The following is a 22,022-nucleotide window of genomic DNA, read 5'->3' on the forward strand; positions in this document are numbered from 1 at the left end:
GATATCCGAAATATCCGAGATTCACCGATCCAAACGAGGATTCGCGGATCTAACCATGATTGGTAAAATCGGTTGCGATTCCGGATCTTATTTGAGTTTAACCTTTCCTTTGCGGTAATTTTTTCTTTCGCCCTAATACTTTTCGTTAAATTGTTTCTTTGTGTTTGAAAGGCTGACTGATACGAAGTTTGTCACGATTATCGCTACTTTTTCGACAAAATCATGGTACTACAGTCTACTTTCGTTTTCGATGGTACAAAATGTCACAGAAGAAAATTCACGATGCACCTAAACAATTAAAATCCTCCGTGTGGAAGCATTTCGGGTGTTATCAGCATACAAAGTAATTCTGGCTTATAAGTGGTTATTACGAAGTATTTTATTGATACTTCTTGTAGATTGCGTGTGATGTGTTTATTGCTTGTTAAAATACAGTTTTATTCATATTATATCTGACTGACATAGATGTGTTTAATATGAGACATTATTATTATTAATGTTTGTCGTTAGTTTAGTATTTGTTTTTGTTTTTGATGTCGTTATTTCTGCTTCCACTACTGCTGTTGCGACTGCAGCTGCATCTACTAATGCTACTAAAGTAGCATAAATATTAGTAGCTGTGAAGTATATAATAATAATAATAAAAGTTAATTACTTGTTTTCATTCGAAAATATATAAGTTTTGGTGTTTCAAAACATAATTTTGGTTATAGCAATATAAATATAAATTATAATTTATTTTGCGTATTTTTACTTTCAAGTTAGGATTCGAACCGATATTCGATATCCGGGCCTTTGGATTCGAATTCGGATCTGAATGAAATTTTGGATTCGCTGCAGCACTACTAGGGGTCAATTTGGGACAGCTCATAAGTGCTTTCTGAATTAGGTTCAATCTGATAACCTCCTTATTATAAGGCAAGTTGACCCATCATTTATCCATAACACCACTTTTACCTTGACATCAGAAGACTTAAACTTTACTTATAAGGTGGAGACATCTTTGACTGAAATGCTAACAACAGATGCTTCCACAAATGTCAATCATTTCAAGTTAACTCAATCTACAATTATATGCAAATATCACACATGGAAATCATAGTTTAAGATGCTCAAATATTTTCAGCAAAAGCAAACATTTTCTTTGTGTGTTAATTTTTTTAAAGCATGTGATAATGTTTGCGATTGTTGATAAATGGAAAGTACTTCTTGAACACGAGATCAGGAGAGGAGATAAAAGTATTCATTTTTAAACCAGGATGCATTATCACAAATCTGCATGTTTAACTCTCTACTTAGTACAAACCAGGGTAAGAAACTAAACTTGTGGATGGCCTTGTTCTTTCAATTTTCTCTTACAGAATTTTCATTTCAGTTTTCTCAGAATAATTTTTAGCCAACCACTTATTTAAGGGGCCATGGACTAGATGACCCCTGCTCATTTTGACCCCAGACTTACCAGTACGCCAGTGCTTCCAGGAAACCAATGTCAACATCAGAGGCCCCAACCACTACAATGCGGGCATTGATGGAGACTTACCAGTACGCCAGTGCTTCCAGGAAACCAATGCCAACATCAGAGGCCCCAACCACTACAATGCGGGCGTTAATGGTCATCTGGAAAGAGGCTCATCATGTTCAACTATATATGAGACGTGCTCTGTGAAAAGGGGGTTATATGCATGTGTGAAAAGTATCGTCCCACATTAGCCTGTGCAATCCACACAGGCTAATCAGCGATGCCACTTTCAGCATGTATGATATTTTTTGCTTACAGAGAGTCTCGTCTTAGCAATAAAACAGTTTAAATGGAAAGTGTCATACCTGATAAGCCTGTGCTGACTGTACAGTGGAAAGTGTCATACCTGATAAGCCTGTGCAGACTGTACAGGCTAATCTGGGAGGACACTTTACACACATGCATTATGCACCGTTTTCACAGAGCACGGCTCATTTGTATATTCCTAAACAATATATGTCTAAAATATTCAAGTTGGCTACTTTTGTCTTTGTTTTAGAAAGTGGAAAAACAGATATCAAGTTTATATGAAGAGTGTACTTATTAAAATATATTTAATAAAAAAAGTAATGCAGTATTTAACAAATAATTAATGTTTTAAGTACTTTTGTAAATGACTCTGTTTATTTAATGTCTTTATTCACCAGCGAGCATCAAGCTTTTTCCAAAAATAGGATATCCTATGGAAAAAGATAGAACATGAAATATTAATAAAGGCTTAAAAAATTTGCTTTAATGAGAATTATTGCTGACATTAATATATTTTATTGTTTCCACTGAAAAACTTGAGTGACTACATTTTTTGTTGCAACAAATTGACAAATAACTTGTTTCCTAGTCAATAAATAAGACTGTTATATGTTGTTCCAAACAATTACTAAATCATATAATCAGTTAAAAAAAGGTGTATTCCAACTAGAAGCAAAAATAAAACATGTTCAGTTTACTGCAGTAATTATGTCATTTCATTATTTTCATGATGTCATTGATGTTTTACGTGATGTCTTACAGCCATTTTTGTGAAATTTCTTTCAAAATAAAGATATAAAAATGTGAAGCCCACAAGAAAATTGCCAAGATCAGATAAGTTGATTTACTCACCAAGAACAAAGGATTAGGTTTTCTAAGCCTTATAAATAATACTATCATGATTAAAGACTTTCGTAGAATATTTATAAACCTTAGAACAAATGACAAGAGAGCGCTACTACCTTTGTCTCCAAGCTGAGTTTCCTGTTGATGTGATGCAGGGCGTATGGCGCTCGTTGAGCCAGGATGCGGTCGGAGGGAGCGTTGATTCCAAGCTCACTGGTCGGGTACACAATCTGGCGGCGGTGTCGCACGGGAACCATCTCCTTCATGCAGCTCACCAGTGAGAAGTTTTGCACTATCTGACCATGAAATTAGAAAAAGCATTATTGATAGTATAACTATAAACATTTTTATCAAAATAAGGGAATATACCCACTAAAATATATAAGCTATGATATATGGCTTTCATATTTCAGAGTATGAAATCAGTTTTTATATTCAATGGCTGGGGAAGTGAGCTTATTTTACATGTTAATTATATTGTCAATATCCATAATGTTACCAGCAACATTGGAAAACACCTATTTTAGACATGCATAAGTCACTCACTGACCTGTTTAAGTCATCCCAAGTATTAATAACATGCCATGCACTTTTCCTTAGTTTGATTTGTTTTATCGCGAAGAAGGTATGTATTCAATAAAATATTACTGGTTTCCCAGTCTGTGTTTTTTCACAATTGTTGTTTGGATGGCATGATATTCCAACTTCAAATATATCACCTAACAACCCACTTTAACACACAGTCATGCAATATTATCTATTTATTTACATGCCCATAGTTTAATTGCCGACAGGTCACCTTTATTTCAACAATAGAGTCAGAGAAAACGCTTTGCGACTTGCATTTACTGTTACTCTTATCATCCTAAACCTACTAGTCAAGATATAACTGTAACATTAACCCATTAATGCCTAGTGAACTTTCCCATCCTTCTAAATTGGATCAATTTATTTCCAAAATTAGGGATGTCTAGTATATTTTTATCTATATTTAGAATATTTCTTACAGAAATTCCTTTAAGCAAACAGCGCAGACCCGCATGATGCGGCGTCTCATCTGGGTCTACGCTCTTTGCCAAGGCCTTTTTTCTAGACGCTAGGCATAAATGGGTTAAAGTTTCTGCTTACCTCTTTGTCTGTGTATGATGGATACAGTGGATAATACAGACAGGTCTTGTGACCTATTCTCAGCACCTCCTGTAATAGTAAAAAATGAGTAAGTGAAAATGATCAAAGCTATATCTCAAATACACATACAAATAAATATATGGAAATCTATATTTCTATATTTGAAAAATATTATCAGTTTTTTTGTTCATGAGAATTTTTTGATATTGATGTTTAAGTCATAATATTCCTTACAACAATAAACTAAAACTTGTCCCAGTTGTGATGAATACCCTTCATGATGCATATCAAATATGTAGTTGTATAATCATGTAATAGTATTTATTTGTTTAACAAGGGCCATAACGATTTTCATGTTACAATTATTGTAGGTCAAAGCATTCTCTAGATATCGTAAAAAACAAAGATAATGTGAAGAACCCTAAGACATTGAACTTTAATCTTACATCCTTTCCTCCCAGTTACCAGCATACTAATATTCAGATGATGTTATATCTAAGAATTGTCTACATTTCATTACATTTTTCTGTCACATGCTCTTTTGACCTCTATCTTTGACCTCGTGACTTCAAAAGCAATACATGTCTTTCAACTGTCCAAAGTCACAATCATACCAATTTGCATGATTATAGGTCAAAGTCCTATATACATAATATGTCCAATTGAATATTTAAGCACAAAACTTTGTAAAACAATATGAAATTATTGCAGGCATTAAAACGCATTCAATATAACAAAACATGTACAACTACCGTTGGTTAACAACTACAGGAAATCTGAAAGTTGCCATACATATTATAATCCAACTACAATACAATGACAAAAAAAGCATTTGGGATTTTTTTGAAAATAATTGTTATAATGTACTCTTGTCTGCTCCACTTAAAACTTTGTCAAAACATTCACACACATAGCACGTACCCACATGAACTTTCTGCCTATGCATTTTACACAGTTTATATAAAAATAAATTTACTGTGGGCTTATTTAACTTGTTGGTGCATTATTACATATGTTTGCACCCATGTAGTTACTAAATATATATGAAGCTTAAATTTGGCACAGTTTCAAATGAAGAATGCTTCTTTATACTTTGATAACAGAATGCATAACACAGATTGTATTGATATTTCAACTATAAATAAGCCATGCAGGTGTTACATAAAGAAATGACTGAAGAAAAGAATAATCTTTTGAAATTTAACAAATGTACCTTTAGGCAGTGTTTGGAGAGATGAGAGAACATGGGGTTGATGGCAAAGTGGTGCAGTCGGCCATGTTCAGACCTCTTGTGGTGGTTGTAGTAGATAAAGTCTTCTATGTTGTAGTGGGAACGTATGTACTCAATGTCCTGCAATGAAAATTGGGATTGTGTTCACAAAGCCATTACAACTAGGATTGTACTTGCAAAGAAATTTTAACTAGGATTGTACTCATAAAGCAATTATAACTAGGATTGTTCTCACAAAGCAATTATAACTAGGATTGTACTCATAAATCAATTAAAACTAGGATTATACTCATAAAGCAATTACAACTAGGATTGTACTCACAAAGATATTATAACTAGGATTGTACTCATAAAGCAATTATAACTAGGATTGTACTCACAAAGATATTACAACTAGGATTGTACTCATAAAGCAATTATAACTAGGATTGTACTCATAAAGCAATCATAACTAGGATTGTACTCATACATCAATTATAACTAGGATTATACTCATAAAGCAATTACAACTAGGATTTTACTCACAAAGATATTAAAACTAGGATTGTACTCACAAAGCAACTACAACTAGGATTGTACTCATAAAGCAATAAAAACTACGATCGTAGTCACAGAGACTGACACAATCTTTTTTGTAACTGTTTAAACTGTTTAACTTTTCACTTAATTATACAATATAATTTTTTAGTAACATAATCTGGTTGTTAGTAGCTTTTTGTAGTTTGAACTCAAATGGTTGATAGGTCATATGAAGCAAGCATAGCTATAGAACAGACTGCGCAATGGCCATTTATGGTTTCATAAGCAGACATGGTAACTTCTCACCCGTATTTGAAAATGCGATGGCTGGGTTGGAACTACGCTGGGCGCATAAGAAACAAGACCCATTTTCACATGATGCAGTTTATATTATGTTCTAATCACAAAAAAGTAAGCCAAGATTTAATGAAGAAAGTTACTAGGCATACCTCTTCCACACGTATGATTGCCACGGCAACCACCTGCTTCTGACTCTCAGCCACGAACGCTTGGATCTCTGTGCCATCCTACAACATTTCATCCATCAGAAATATATTCATTTTAACAATTATCCTACTTTAATACAAGTCATTTTCGAAGAATAATTAAAAATATATATATATATACCCAGTTATTTAAGTGATTTCTTCAAAAATTGGTGAGACAGTCTGAGATTAAGTTCCTTTGTTTATCAAGTCAACTTTTAGATTCATTTTCTTTTTAAATATATCAAGATTAACATTTAAAAGAAAACTTACAAAATTGTTTCACATATAAAACACTAAAACACACTTTTTGAATTCTTTTATTTTACTTCCAAATACAAAAATATTACTCTAACATGTGCATTATTATTCCCCTTAAACAAAGTCTAAGTAAAGCAAACAACAAATAAATCAAACACTTAAGTTTGATGAAAACAGGCACCACACACAGCGACCAAAAAAAAGCAGTTGTCTTTCAATGAGATTTTAAATAATCTGTCCATGTTTACAGGGGAGCATGATCATTCTAACTTACATCGTCTCGTTTGGCCTTTATGTACTGGTTGAAATCCTTGATAAGGTTCTCATGCATGGTGATGCTGCTCGTCAGTTTCTCTACACCCGCCAAGTCCCTCACCTCTGCAGGACGCACACAGAAGTCTCTGTGAGAGAGAATATGAACCTTGTTCTGAGAAAACTGAGCCCAATGCATGTGCGTTAAGTGTCATCCCAGATTAGCCTGTGCAGTCTGCACAGGCTAATCAGGGACGACACTTTCCGCCTAAACTTGATTTTTGGTAAGGAGGGACCTCCTTGAAACTAAAAATACCATAAAAGCGGAAAGTGTCGTCCCTGATTAGCCTGTGCAGACTGCACAGGCTAATCTGGGACGACACTTTACGCACATGCATTATGCCCAGTTTTCTCAGAACACGACTCATATTGTTACACTTGAATTATAGAAGCATGCATGCCAGCATGATGATGATTGTCTGACATTGATAGGGAAATGCGGTGCCTGTTGCCTAGTTGCGTTATTTAAGATCACATTTCCCAAAAATCATGACAAACTGTGCTTTCCTAGTTTCCTAGTATAACACACCATTTATCCCAATGCAAAGCAGACCATGCTATGCAGTCATTTAAATTGTCAATTAACTGGTGTTCCTACCATCAATCTCACTACTTGTGATCAGTCACCATGCAGTAGCTTTAAATAAAAAACAAACAATATTATCATCTAATAAAACCTGTTAAAACATCGAAAGTCAACTGCCACATCAGTTATCCCAGGCCTCTCTGATCAGAAAGCCCTTGCCCATAGCAACCCTGGCCAATTGTGTTTGTCGGTCGAACAAAGAATCTTAAAAGCTAATGCCCCATTGGGGCAAATTTCTAGGAATTCTAGTTTTGTAAGAATGTAAAACGAGTATCACTTGGTCTTCAAAAAACCATTTTTACGGTACCTTATCCAAGCAATTGATATTGATTTTAGGAATATAACTTCTGGGATAAAAAAAATTTGTAACAATTATTCTGTGTACAATTACATAACCACCTTTTAGATAATCACTTGCCATTTGAACAAACAGTAAAATACTTTGTGTCTCATTTCAACAGTCACTGTAGTATACACCATTAAATAACATTGCCATCTCATAAAATCAAACATTTTATACAGTTAAAAAACTAAGTAAGTTAAAATAATGTCTGCTAAAGAACCCTCCAAAACCCAGGCAAAGGAAATTAAGTAATTGCAATAATTATATTATTATCAGGTTTTCCACTTTAAATAAGACTGTTTATGTTTAAAAATGAAGTAGCTCAAAAAAATTCATGTCCTGAAAAGCAGTAAAAATCCCAGAAATGCTATGACAAAAAAAGGAATTTATGACAGAAGCAATCAAATTTGCGCATGAATGTTTCTGAAATACAGAAGCGTAAAGTTCAAATATAGAAAAGCAATAACATATTTGCATGTAATTTTTCTTAATACAGATTCATAGTCTTGCAAAAAAAAAAGTAATCACAATTGTGCATAGAAGTTTCTGAAATACAGAGGCGTAGTGCCTGAATTATAAAGGCAATCACATTTTGCATAAAAGTGTCTTAGGAACATAAGCATGGTGCTTGAAATAAGAAGCATTCACATTTCAAGACTGAAGACTTTTCATTGCAGATACTTTGATATGCTTGAAATTTAGACGCTATAGCATTTATACATGGAAGTGTGAAAGACAGTGAGAGCAAGATTCCTCTGAAAAAAGAGCAGTTACTGAAAACAAGTCCCGTTCTCTTACTTGAGTAGACCATTCCGGTTGAAGACATACAGCTCTTGGGACAGGGTGCTTGGACAGCGTGGTGTGACCCTCTACAATATGGTTACAACATTGGTAAACGTAAAATAGATATTGAGAAAAAAGAATGCCAATATTCTGCAAATGGAGCATTGAGTGCAAGTCTTATTCAACTGTTCTCATAGCTCAGAATATCTGAGCTGTTAACAAAGAAAAATATAGCTGTTTTTCCCCAATTTTTAGACAAATCCCAATACTTATCAACATACCAAGAAAATACTTAAACAACTAAATTGATGTTATTCTTCCATCTATATAATTTACAGTAAATGACTATTTGGCAAATGACACCTCGTGATATGCAAATCATATCAAATATGGTATTTATTTACCCTATTTAAAAAAATCCAAATATTTTAGTATGTATCACTTCTTTTTCCAAAAAAGGTCAAAAACATGTCCTGGTTGACTGCAAAACTGATCCATCTGCTAAACATTTCTATATCAGATACTACAGCTTTACACCAAAACCTAAAAATACAATATTTAAGGAAATCAGATGTAACTACACCTAACCTCTGAAATACAATGTGTAAGGAAATCAGATGAGTCCAAACCCAATTTTGCTATCATAATAATAATCAAACATGCATTTTAACCCTTTGCATGCTGGGAAATTTTTCGTCTGCTAAAATGTCGTCTGCTGAATTTCTAAAATTAGCATTTTCTTTGATTTTTTTTCAAAGAATATTATCAGAATAGCAAACAGTATGGATCCTGATGAGACGCCACGTTCTGTGGCGTCTCATCTGGATCCAAACTGTTTGCACAGGCCTTCAAAATTCGGTTCCCGCACTGAAAGGGTTAATCAATAAGATCACTACTTTATCCATATACCTACAAACTTATGAAAAAGCATACCACAAAGTTCTGTATCAGAGGGAACTCTGGCACCAGGTGTGGTACAGAGATGATGCAGAACTCACGGTCAGAGAAATGCTCGAATGCATTTGCAAGAAAATCTGATGATCTGCAATAGAAATTTTAACAAATATCAATTAAGACGCAAATGTATGCAGTTTTTTTAGACAAATCACTCCACTGGTTTATCATATCTAAGACTTTTGCAGTAGTTTACAAAAAAGACAGGCAATTAAACTTATGACTAAATTTACAAGGCTGGAAAATACAAATCCATCAACAATAGATAAATTACATTTAAAAAAGAATTGTTTATCTAATCTTAAAAGGCTTCTTTTAAGCAAAAATCGTTCATACCAAAATAGCATATCAAACTACAATACTTATGTCAACAGTTTTTGTCGTTATGTCCAGAACGTACAAAAGTTATTCTTTACTTTATTTGACAAAGATAATAATATAGTACCAAAGACTTTGCCAGGAAATCAGATGATTTATATAAATGTCTCTTACATGAAACACACATAATACACATAAAATACAAACAAATCATTGTTTCCACTTGCAAAGAAAAATACAATACAACATAAAAAAATGTGAAAATGCAACCTTTAAGCAAGCCATCTATACCACATTTTGTAACACCTCACCTCATTTCATATCTTTCATCGATACAGAACAGCTGGATGCTGAATGCATTCGCTTTTCCTTTGTATGTGGGCAGGAACCTTCGTGATCCAGACAGATTTGGAGGTCGCAGGGATTTTCCTGCATCCATTACCTAACATAGAATACATTTAGATAAATCTTTAAAAGTAGTATGTCTCAGATTGGAGGTTTTGTTATCTTTGCAAAGAGACTTATTTGTATTTGTATGGCACATGTAAACATTCACGAAAAGTTCGCCGTAGCGTGATGGATATGGTGTCCACCTAGCGATCGGGAGGTCACAAGTTTGATCCCCACTCGGGGAGCGTTCTCTAGATCTTCCCCGAAGACACCAAGTACTGTTTATAGGCCCAGGAAACGGACTCGAGAGCATTTCTATAACCCCGAGGCTTTCGATGCAATCAAGCTTAAATATAAAGGGTTTTATCTAAACATTCACAATATTAAATGTAAATAAAAGTTCACAAGATGGATGGTCATTTTTCAGATGTGTGTGTGGCAAAGTTCATTTTGGGAACACTACAATTTGGTCATATCGAAATTAGACCCATGTAAGACAAAACCAGATACTGGACCCTAGCAGAATCTTAGCCTTCGCTTTGCATTTACCACTGGAGACAATCTCTCAGATGATAAAGACCCCTTTCCTTTCATTATGAACTTACCATTGGATGAATTTTGTCAGAGAATGTGAATATACCAGACTCTCCCCTATTGTAATAAACTTATCATTGGTGTACATCCATCAGAGGGTGTTACGTTACCAGACTCTCCCCTATCCTTATGAACTTACCATTGGTGTACATCCGTAAGAGGGCGGACACTACCAGACTAATTTATTTTCATCATGGCCTTACCAATGGTGTACACCCATCAGTGAGCGTTACGTTACCAGACTCATATTTCTTTTCCTCATGACCTTACCATTGGTGTAGATTTGTGAGAGGATGTGGCCTCTCCATTCTCCTCCCCCTGGCTAACGAGGGAGCTGGTGCTTCCCACCATGTTGGCCTCACTGAGCTTGCCTTTCACCTTCACCTCGCTGGCATCGCTCCCAGCTAAAACCCATTGATGATACATTTTGCTTGGGATTTTAGAATTCTCAAAACCTATTGTTTTGTCAGAATTTCTTAATAATCTAAGACATTATTACTAGAATAATCTAACTAGTGAGCTTATTTTTTTTTAATCCAATATAAGGTACACGTTTAGTTGTCTGAGCATTTTTTTTGCTTTTAAACTTTTAATACAATCTTAGTTATCATGAGTTAGTCAGTGATCAAGCATTTGATCACATTAATTTTGTTCAAGAAGTGACAATATCACCTGAGAAGAACTTCCACCGTAACATAGGGATAATAACAGTTTTGAGACTGTACATGTTTGAAGGGGCCAACAATGGTTTAAGCCAGAGTGCGCAGTATTTGGGCTTTGTGGGTGTCAAACACCAAAGAGCCTGTAAGATGACCTATGAATTTTTCGATGAATTTTTAAATCAAATTTTAAGGGCAATGGTCAGTTGTATTTACATTGCACTAATAAGCCTCAACCATACGGAAGACATTCAACATTTCATTACAAATTGTAAACACATGGTCTTACCGAAAAATACAATTTTTTCACAATTGTTTTATCTGACATATTTTATTAAGTTTATACACTATAACTCCCCCCTCCCCCCTGCAAAACAGACTTTTTACCACTATAATGTTACATGTTACACCCTGGTAACAAAGAGCATACATCATACCTCTAGAGGATCTGGTACTGGACTCCCTGCTACCATCCTGCCTCCCCTCGGACTTGACCGTGGACCCAGCCATAGAGTCCGCCACTTTGGTCATATCCACACCCGTGTCCCCGCGCCCACTGACGTTTGACTTCATGGAAGCTCGGGAAGGGGCATGCTCCTCCTCTGTTGAGGTGAACAAGTACAATGTGCACAGGGATGGAAATAGGAAGGGGCCCACTAGCCAATGGACCCCAACATTTGTGGTAGACTCCTTCTAGAGTTTTATAGGATGCTCATATGTCCTCTTTAAAAGAGGTATTAAAAGGCCAAAAGTTAGCAACCAAAGATTCAGTTTTAATTTCTTTATGTATGTGTGCCATGTGCAAACCATATTTCTTAGCAGGCAAAAAAACTACTTTAAATTAATTAATATCTTAATGTTTTATTTTTTCAGACAGAAATGCCTCACTTGGAGATGTTGACATTATAGTGTGATTAAATTTAGTATGTATTATGCACAAAGCATAAGAGACATTCTGATTTAAACTGATTTTTCAGTACATTGAAAACACCTTTAGAATCTTTAAAATGCTCCAGTAAATGGAACTATTCCAAAGTAGGCTGTATGTTTTAAAAATATAAATTAACGAGAAACATAACAACACCATGAAACCAGGTTTTCAATATTTTACTTATTAATTCATTACCTATGTCAAAAATATAAGCAAAGAACCTTCTTCCAAACTAATGTTATTGAACAGAAACCACTTTTCTAATGTAGGCAAAAGTGACCATGAGCTTGAACCAACTGGCACTTAATGATTGCTAGGCCTGAATGCTACCTATATATGCACAAAATTTGCAAAATCCATCCAAACTCAATTTATTGAGAAGAAACTATTTTTAGTTATAGAAACAGTGACCTTCTCCCAACTAGCTACAAATTCAGCCTCAAGCTAGGTCTGTGTGTAGACAACCATCCGACGAAATTTAAGGGCAATACCTCAATCCCAACTAAAGATATTGAGTTTTTTCTATTTTCAGTAACAGTGCCTTCGACAAGGCTGGACCCAAAATACAATTCTAATACCAAACTTCACATTTAAGACTAGAATAAGTAATTTATTTTCCCAGTACAATTCAATATGTAACAAGAAAATTCATTGAATTCATATCCCCCGCCATTATACTTCTGGACACAAAAGTTTTCTGGACTGATGGACAATGCCAACGTGCATCATCCTTTTATCCATATATATATACTCATACCAAGTTTTAATGAAATCCGTCAAAGCTGTTCCAAGATATGGCTCCGGACACACAAAAAAGCATTTTTCAAGATACAAAAGGTCATAACTCCGTTATTATCCAATGGTGTACAATGCCATTTGGCGTGCATCATTCTCTTATCCATATATATACTCATACAAAGTTTCAATGAAATCAGCCAAAGCACTTCCAAGATATGGCTACGGACACAAAAGTGCCTGATGGACGGACGAACAGAATAACAGAAGGACGGAAAGACGGATGGACAACGCCAAAACAATATCCCTCTGGCTATGGCGGGGGATAATTAGTGCTGAAGTGAATCCCCAATCTATGAAAATCTGTGCCCTATCAGTGTGATGTTTTACCTGGGGGCGTTGATGGTGTGGGTGTTTTAGGGGCCAAGGTGTCATCCTCAGGGCTGGGTACCCTCAGACCATGGAAGGGCCCCAGTTCAAAGCACACATTCAGCAGGTCATAGTTGATGTCTTCACTGATGCTCATAAACCCGTAGGCTGTACCACCCACCTTTGAAATGGGCAGAGAAAGTTTAAGTATTCTCGTTTTGTAGTTTAGTTATATTAAATGGTTATTTAAGCCAAATATAGTGTAATTTTAATGCTTGCAATAAGCAACATCTGTGTGGAATTTACTAGTTATTGACAAAGACTTCATAAATTGGAACCATGGAAATCCTTTGTTTTTGTATATTTATTGCCCATTTATGTAACTTAATGATAATGTTTCAATTTCTTATAAACAGATCAACTGATGATACCTTAAGTTTCCTATATTATAAATATGTGGATTTTCTAGAAAATGACATGGGTAGGGTTAAACTTGTTGAGTTGTAAATTTGTATACTATGTACAACAACACGAAAATCCCTATAATGATAGTCTGACGTAATTAAAGTAAAGTTAAATATGACAGAACACGCAAAAACTTAGAATCACTGTTTAACTCAGACCTTGTTTAAATTGGATATTCCAACAAATTTCATGAGGTTGAAAAAAAAATCAAATCTTTAGTCAATATAAAAAATTTCAATTGCATGATAGCAACAAGTTATTTGTACCTGAGGATAATTATATATATATATAGTGTCATACTGCATAGTGTCTATTGTTAATCTGCGTACCTCAGTCACCAGACAGTGCATGTGATCATCTTGTGCCTCAATCAACTCCGCGAGGAAGTAGTCCCCATACGTCATCTTCAACATGTCGCTCTGACGATTGAATATTGGCGTTAAGTCATCATGGTCTTCCACTCTGTAACAAGCAACAGGTGACACGTAAGAAAAATGATATCCTACATGTTTTAATTGTTTTGGGTTGTCATAAATGTATGTAAAAATAATGTCCTTGCTAGAAGAGTAATTTCCAAACATAATATTTTTTCTAGGAAATCAATATTTTTTACAAAAAAAGTAAAATCTGTTCCTTGGATACATGTAGTGGTATTAAAACTCTAATACCAATCAACTCACTTAAAAAACATTTTCTCCCTGTGACAATTCTAAACCCCTCGAAAAAGTTTGACCACATATAAATCACTAATAAAAGTAATTCATATTTAATTCTTGTTTTCTGGGTAACATATCTATAACCAATTATTTTTTATTTATCATAAAGATAATTAACAATCATTTTTTAGTTTTGATGCATATCATTTTAACCACAAGAGCATTGGCTCACCTCGCCTGTCTGACGTGTATCACTGGCACATGATTATGTCGGTGGCACACAAACATGGCGCACTGAGACGGGGACTTGTCACCAATCACAGACATTGGCTTGAAGATATCAGCCAAGTAGGCATCTATCAAAAAATAAAAAATAAAAATTATCACCATGACAAAAAAAGGTTATTAAAAAAAGTGTGTGTATAATTCTGGGGATAAAACAGTTATACAGTTAATTAGATTCAAGATGGCTACAGTCATGCATTTAGAACAGAAAACACACCACAGGAAAAACAAAGAACAGCGGTCAGTCAAGGGAATTTGCCAAGTGACCGCTTATCTTGAATCACCACATTTTAGATGGTTGGTCAGATGGTAGTATTGCTTCCTCATTTGCTCACCCAGTTGTTAGCACACAATGTAAAACAAAGACTTATTGTTGAAAACTAAGCAAAATAACATTATTTCTATTGAATAATACAAAATACCCGGTAATGTCTGATAAATTTATTTAATTTCATAACTATTTTAAACTAAATATATGACTTTATCAACAATAGAAATTTTGATTATTTATGAATCTTGTTCAGTAAAATCTGACAGTTTGTATTACATTTATTGGGATGTATTTTTAAATAAGGATAGTAACATGTCATAGACGTCACAACCAAACAAATATAAAAGGGGAGTCGCTATCATAAACCGAAAGTATGTTACAATGTATAACTGTATTGTTCTAATTCAAAGAAAAAGACGCCAAAATCTTGTTTAAACACAATAAGTTTGTTATGAATGTTGCAATTCAATGTCTGTTTTTCCTTAACAGTCGTCGAAATTCGCACTAGTCCGACAGCAAAAAACAAGTATTTTTTCTTTCGGGCTTTTAGGAAATCCACTATTTCAAGCCCAACGTGCTTTAAACAGAAAACGAGTTCCACTTTCATTTTCAATATTTGTAAACAAAGTTTTGAGCCGCTTAAATCAACAGCCGCTTATGTTTTAACACACTGCACACATGTGCTGGGCAATCAGCCGATAATTTGATTACTGCGCATGAAGCGCATGGTTTTGTGGTTCCCGGATAACTATTATGTAAAATAAATGTTTTGCGTTGCTTTCAGGACACAGAGAGTAATGGCCGAACAGTTGTCATTCAAGATAGTCGTTGAGGAATGCGAATCTGAGGTAACTGTGAATGACGCATTTGTCACCTGGCTTTTTGTAGAATAACCTGGCACTTAATTGCTTATATATTTTCTGGTGGTTCAGGTTTGCTCTCTCTTTCACATGGATATATGGGATACATTTCTGCTAATTTTTTACCTAAACTTTATGTATACATTTATAATTGTGATTTGATTGAAATCCGTGTGTGAAATTAATTTCTTCTTATTTCAGGATCCGAAAGAGGCTGGCTCAGATGACGAGGAAGCTAACTTGGATGAGGATGAAATTAATAAGAGATTTGTATTGTATTCTAAAGATTGAATAAATGAATGCTTCTTTGGATGTTTTATGTTATGTTTATCTGCATTTTTAACAAAAATGTTTGGGCTAGTAAAATCTGACTCGGGCTTGTTCAAATCCCCATAGTACTAGCCCGACTTGCTTGTAGATTTAAATCTAAATTTCAATGACTGCCTTAATAGACGATCACTAATCCTTTTATCGCCTTTTTATAACAACAATCGCCAGCTTAGTGTTAATTTTAACACCTTATCAGCGATAAAAATCTATTGACTTTGTGAAGCTCTCATGCTTTGTCATTATGACGGGTAGCAGATAATTGCTAATAATACACATTCTTATTGTTATGTGCACCTGTTTCTTTTTTTCTTCTTTTTTGTTTTCGCGCTGGAAACGACTGACTTGTGACAGTTGTTTTCAGTTCAAAAATGACTTTTCGGAGTGAAATATACTGGCCATTTGCAGTTATGGACAATGACCGTTTTTCTGAAGTGTAATATAGAGTGATTTTTGTCAGGGAAAATCCAGTCTGACCGTTGTCTGCAATTGACCATCATTCTCAAGTGACCGTTAGGTAAGTTTTGACTGTATATTTTCAAGCCATATGCTTGGTTACTTAATAGAAAATTGTGTATTTAATAATTTAAATTCTATCAGCCACACTTTAAAGTGGAATTCCTCACAAATACTAGATAACACTATCAATACAACAGAAGAGCAAAATCATATATTCAACATACTCAGCACTCGAAATGTGCTGCAGTTACATACCAGGATATGAGCCAATGGGCACACCAAGATACAAGAAATGAACATCAGGAACAGCATTGAAGGCCGTCCTCACGATTTCCCTGGCACAGCCATGGGCATAATCCTTCTTGGCCACAAAGTAATGCACAAATAGAGTATTCAGGGGAGAGCACTTCTCAGTGTCGTAAAACTTGTTCATCCAGGGCTGCCATTCCGCCTGATCCACATTGTCAATGTTTGGGTAGTCAAAGAATGCAGCGTGGCCAAGGATCTCATCTTTATCGTTGCAAAGAGTGATTGCCAAGACTGCTCTTTCTCTGAAAAATAGAAGTTTAACTTATAAAATCATAAACTGAAGGATTCTTATAATAAGGCAATTTCTTTCAATATATAATATTCAACTTTTAGCAGTGACACAATTTATTAAATTCAGAGTGAATCAAATAATACTTCCAATAAACAGAAAATCTATTGAGCATACATGTATATAGTTTGTACACAATAATGTATCATTCCTTTCCTGCTTTCTATGATAGGATTAGGGTCATTACAAGTAAAATTACACATAGACAAATTCTGAACACAAGTGATGTTTATATACAGAGCAATTTAAGACATATTTATAAGAAGGTTAATAAACATAAGACATCTCTATCAATTATTTCTTACCAAGAGGGCCAAAGAGCGTCTCACCTGAGACCCCAAGGAACTGTTTTGAGCAGGCAGTGCTTACAAGGTTTCACAATAAAGTAATATTAAAAACTGCTCAAAAACATGGCAGCAATGTTTTTGAACAAGCCACAATCTTTTTTGAACATAGTGGAAAGATACACATGTATACATGTATACATTTTTCTTATTTTGAATATGATTCATGATGTGTGGGTCAAAATTGTGACTTCTAGAAGTACAAATTGTTTCACTATTGCCTCATAAGAAAAACTGCCCTACCTCTTGGTGCCCATGTTTTTTCAAAGGACTTACACGCCTGATAGATAAATAGAAAATTTTCAGATAAATTTAAATGAAAACTGTGCAAACAATTGTGATTTTTGGAGTGTCACAAGCTTTTTCTTTAATTTGGCCTAGTTTTTGACCCCACATAACCCAGTTTCAAACCAGTCCAAAATTGGGGAAAATATTTGCACAATGTTTCATAAAGATTTGGATAAATGTGGCTTCTACAGTGTTCACAATCTGTGTCTTAAATTTGACCTATTGACATATTTTTTTTTTACCCTAAGTGACGGAGTGGAGTCTTAAACTCCTTGTAAGTTTCCATAAGATTGGGCAATAAATGCAGATCAAAAGTGTCCATCAGGTAAATATTTACAACACAAAATGAAAACCCAAAACGGACAAAAAGGCAATTTCAAATGGTCACCATGAGAACATTGTGATCGCGTAATCTTCAAAAACTTAAGGAACTTACATGACATTGACTACATTCACTCGACCGAACAGTGCGTCTGTAGATTGATCAGCAAGAGCCTGGATGTGTGGAGCATCAATAGACTCAGTTCTACGGGCGTTTACCACTTCCACTGGCACACCCTCAGGGGCAATTGTAGTAGCCATGCTGTCACCTAAAAGTATACAGGCATTTTATTCATGAACTCAAAAGGTAAATATTGTTGTTATTTTAATACTATGTACAGACCAATGAATGTTTTTTATTAAATAGCAAGTTCTTGTATGAGAACACCAAACAATAGTCATCTATTTTATATAAAATATAATGAATGTTTGTTTTGTTTTTTTTAAATTTGATTTTATAATTTAATTATTTATTATGATTTTTTACTGTTTAATTTGACCTAAACAAATTCTATTCATAGATAAATGTAACTTGCACATAAATCCCTAAAATGAATAACAGAAGGGACAATTTATGAAGAAATAGAAAGCATTGAATAATTGATTACTACATTGTCATTCCACTAAAGATTTTAACCAGTGCTAAACATATAGTGTATTTAAATACATTATTGGGTGCATTTCCTAGTGATATTTAGAGCATTCTTTATTATTAGCCCGAGATCATATACATATATGATTAAAAAAATATCAATGCATATCTGATATGTTGAAGATTCCTGTTTGTGTTTTTATTTACTAAAATCTATTAGTGATGAAAACAAGAGCACCGCATAACGAGTGCCAACGCTCGGCTGCGAAAGCTTGTTAGATTTTTTTTATTTTTTTTAGAGGTCACAGTGACCTTGACCTTTGACCTGGTGACCCAAAACTGGGTGTGGCGTGTAGAACTCATCAAGGTGTATCTACATAGGAAGTTTCAAAGTTGGTGGTGGAAGCACTTTGATTTTAGAGCAAATGTTAAGGTTTTAGCACGACGCCTACAGCGGACGGCTGACGGTGGATGGCGAGCTTGCTATGACAATACCTCGGGTTTTCTCCAAAAACAGCCGAGCTAAAAATAAACACTTGGATTGTGTGTGTCTCAATCACATTTTTTTTTTTTTTTGTCTTTTTGGTTCAATGGTCAAATAAAATGATACTATATATATATATTTATTATATAAATTAATTATTTCCATATTAAAATTGGGTATAATATCAATAATATCCTTTTGAATTGCAGTTTTTGTGCCATTAAATTCATTAAATAAGTGCACAAACAAAAGCAAGAAAGAGTAATGGATATAATTTATGTGTGTAATTTACACTAAGTTCACAGGTATCAGGCGGAGATATACTTAAAATTCATGCTTGGTGATCTATGATGTAGGAGACAAGTCCCTGTAATTTGAAACTTGTTCATGTGTGCTCAGGTCCAATCTATAAGAAGGGTTCGCTTAATTAACACTGAATAATTATAATTTTGTGTTTTATTTAAAATTGCAGTACTTTATTGTGTTTATTATTATATAAACAACATATAAACATTTTTTTAATTTGCATATAAATGGTAACAATTTTTTTAATTAAGATAATCCAGCTTATCCTGGAACAAAAATGTCTTAATCAGGAAGATATGATGAGTGGAATTGTTGTGCCCTGTCTGATGTAACAAAATGAAACAAACAAATGCAAATTAAAATTGATTAGTTTTAACAAGAATAAGTACATATGCATAAACATATTGAACAGTTTGGAGCTTATTATTTTAACTTAAAAAGTCATTTTCTAAAGTGTGTCACTGCCTAATTTTATTTGACAGTTACAACAAAATGCTCACCCTTGGATAGTTGTTTGTAAATTATTGCACGCAATTTTGTTGATGGCAACACATCCCCCTTTTAATTGTTGATCCCCTACTTATGCCTCATTCTCATCATTTAGTGACTTCTCATTTGATTCATGCTCAATTTAATACTCATTGTGAAGTTAAGATTTGCAGAAAATTTGACACTGTTCACTTGTGTTTCCTTCAATGTTAAACTTTTGTTTATAAATGTTATAAGTACCTGTAAAATATTATATAATTTAAAACAAAATTAATAACTTATTTAGAATTATTTACATCTCTGCTCTCACATAGAATTTTATATTTGAAAATAAATCAGTACAATAGTTAAATACACATTCCAACTTGTGTCTAAGAAAAAGGAAATTTCAATATGTGACTTAAAAAAAACTTCCCTGTTGGGAGCCGAATTTAGACTGCGGTCAAGCCAAGAGCACGAATCCAATGAGAAACTTCTTCTGGATGAAGTAGATCATTGACCATTTACTTAACGATATAAATATTAAGTAAATAACATATGTATAAAACATGGACATTAAATTTTCTGAGGGTTACTATTGAAATAGCATAAATTTAAGTAATACAATGGTACTAATACTAGCCATTGTATGCGCATGCCTGACATACATAGTCAAGGGGCACGAATGTTCGAGAACATAGCATATGTTTAAGGAATGATACAGGTACATGTATCTGTGCAAATGTGCAAGAATATGGGCCATCTGATAAAAAAGGGATTTTAAAATATAAATACACTATCAAGAGATTTTAGCTCTGTATGTTTTTTCGGGACGATTGAACTTTACCGGTACGCAACACTTAACATCAAACAGCGTACCCTAACCCTTAACATCTAACAACTAACGTAACACCTTATAATCCTTTTTATCTTATATATTTCCTTAGTATCGGGGGCTACCGCCCCCAAACCCCCGCTTTGTCGATAGTGGTAAACAACTGCGTACCGGTAAAGTTCAATCTAGCCGTTTTTTTCTCTTTTGTTATAATTGCTGCTTTATTTGGTAGACTTAAGTTTTATAACGTTATATTCATTAATTTAAATCATGATTATTTAAAATGTTAATAATTTTATTTTTTACAAAATAACCAAGCTAAAACAACAAAACGGCTTGTTATACTGTCTGAAGATGTTATCTAAAATTGTGAATAATACCTTTTTCTTGTGTGGGTGTTTTCACTTATGTTTAATGTTTATCACTTTTTAATTTATGTCAATATATCGTTGTTTATTTGTTTTTGCATTAAAACGCTTCGAGAGCAGCCATCTTGAAACAGTTTTGCCGTTACCAAGCATCAAAATATTAAGCCTTACCATCCGAATTTTACAGGTGCTCGCATGCAGGAGGTTGCACACAACTAAAAATTATAAAGGCGTATTATTTAACCAAAGATCTTTAAATGCTTTTTGAAAAAACTTTGATTTAACCTGTATGATGTTGGGTACACTTTGGTCTCTACTAGAAGTTTAACATGTGTGCTTGTTCATGTTGTATGGGTTCTTACGACGAACTATAGCAAAAGGAAACGATATGCGATATGTGTAGATTCAATCGCAGACTTAATCTAACTTCGTTTATTTATTCTAATTTTATTTTATTTATCTCTTTTTTTTTAATTTTATTTTAAGAAAGATCCAGCATTGCGTAATTGACATGATTCAAAGTAAAATGCATAATGTCAATGAAAAGCCATATTAATGACTTCTATGAATCCGGTAAAGATGCGATAAAAGCGGGGTCTCTGTTGAGCCGAATTGCATATCATACAGTGGTGTGCACCATCCTTTATAAAAAAACATTATACGAAGGAAATCATTATAAGCATTGCTCTTTACTTCCCCAACGAAACGTGAATTCTTCTCAGAACGCAATAGACAAAATGCTAAAAATCCTTCGTGTACTCGACTTATTGAGTTAGGTACAAAACGAGATTAATAATTAACAATTGAATCGCGTTCTGAGAAAACTGGGCATAATGCATGTGCGTAATGTGTCGTCCCAGATTAGCCTGTGCAGTCCGCACAG

At 34.2% G+C, this 22,022-nt stretch overlaps 1 protein-coding gene across 1 annotated transcript in view; it reads right to left on the reverse strand.

The window, feature by feature from the left end:
* LOC127871807 (cilia- and flagella-associated protein 61-like) overlaps positions 1–21,291 on the reverse strand; it is a 78,981-nt gene extending 57,690 nt beyond the window's left edge. The window contains exons 1-17 of the mRNA XM_052415011.1: positions 21,152–21,291; positions 18,202–18,355; positions 16,791–17,086; positions 14,566–14,689; positions 14,007–14,139; positions 13,234–13,393; positions 11,615–11,779; positions 10,789–10,922; positions 9,846–9,976; positions 9,196–9,304; positions 8,278–8,348; positions 6,513–6,639; positions 5,942–6,019; positions 4,956–5,093; positions 3,743–3,811; positions 2,731–2,910; positions 1,541–1,617 (exon numbers count right to left, since the gene is read on the reverse strand). Coding sequence (XP_052270971.1) covers positions 1,541–1,617; positions 2,731–2,910; positions 3,743–3,811; positions 4,956–5,093; positions 5,942–6,019; positions 6,513–6,639; positions 8,278–8,348; positions 9,196–9,304; positions 9,846–9,976; positions 10,789–10,922; positions 11,615–11,779; positions 13,234–13,393; positions 14,007–14,139; positions 14,566–14,689; positions 16,791–17,086; positions 18,202–18,347 — 2,138 coding nt within the window. The 5' untranslated portion in view covers positions 18,348–18,355; positions 21,152–21,291. The remainder of the gene's footprint in view (positions 1–1,540; positions 1,618–2,730; positions 2,911–3,742; positions 3,812–4,955; positions 5,094–5,941; positions 6,020–6,512; positions 6,640–8,277; positions 8,349–9,195; positions 9,305–9,845; positions 9,977–10,788; positions 10,923–11,614; positions 11,780–13,233; positions 13,394–14,006; positions 14,140–14,565; positions 14,690–16,790; positions 17,087–18,201; positions 18,356–21,151) is intronic.
* Between the last annotated feature and the right edge of the window lie 731 nt (positions 21,292–22,022).

The sequence above is a fragment of the Dreissena polymorpha genome, chromosome 3 (assembly GCF_020536995.1).
Source record: "Dreissena polymorpha isolate Duluth1 chromosome 3, UMN_Dpol_1.0, whole genome shotgun sequence".
NCBI classification, from domain to species: domain Eukaryota; kingdom Metazoa; phylum Mollusca; class Bivalvia; order Myida; family Dreissenidae; genus Dreissena; species Dreissena polymorpha.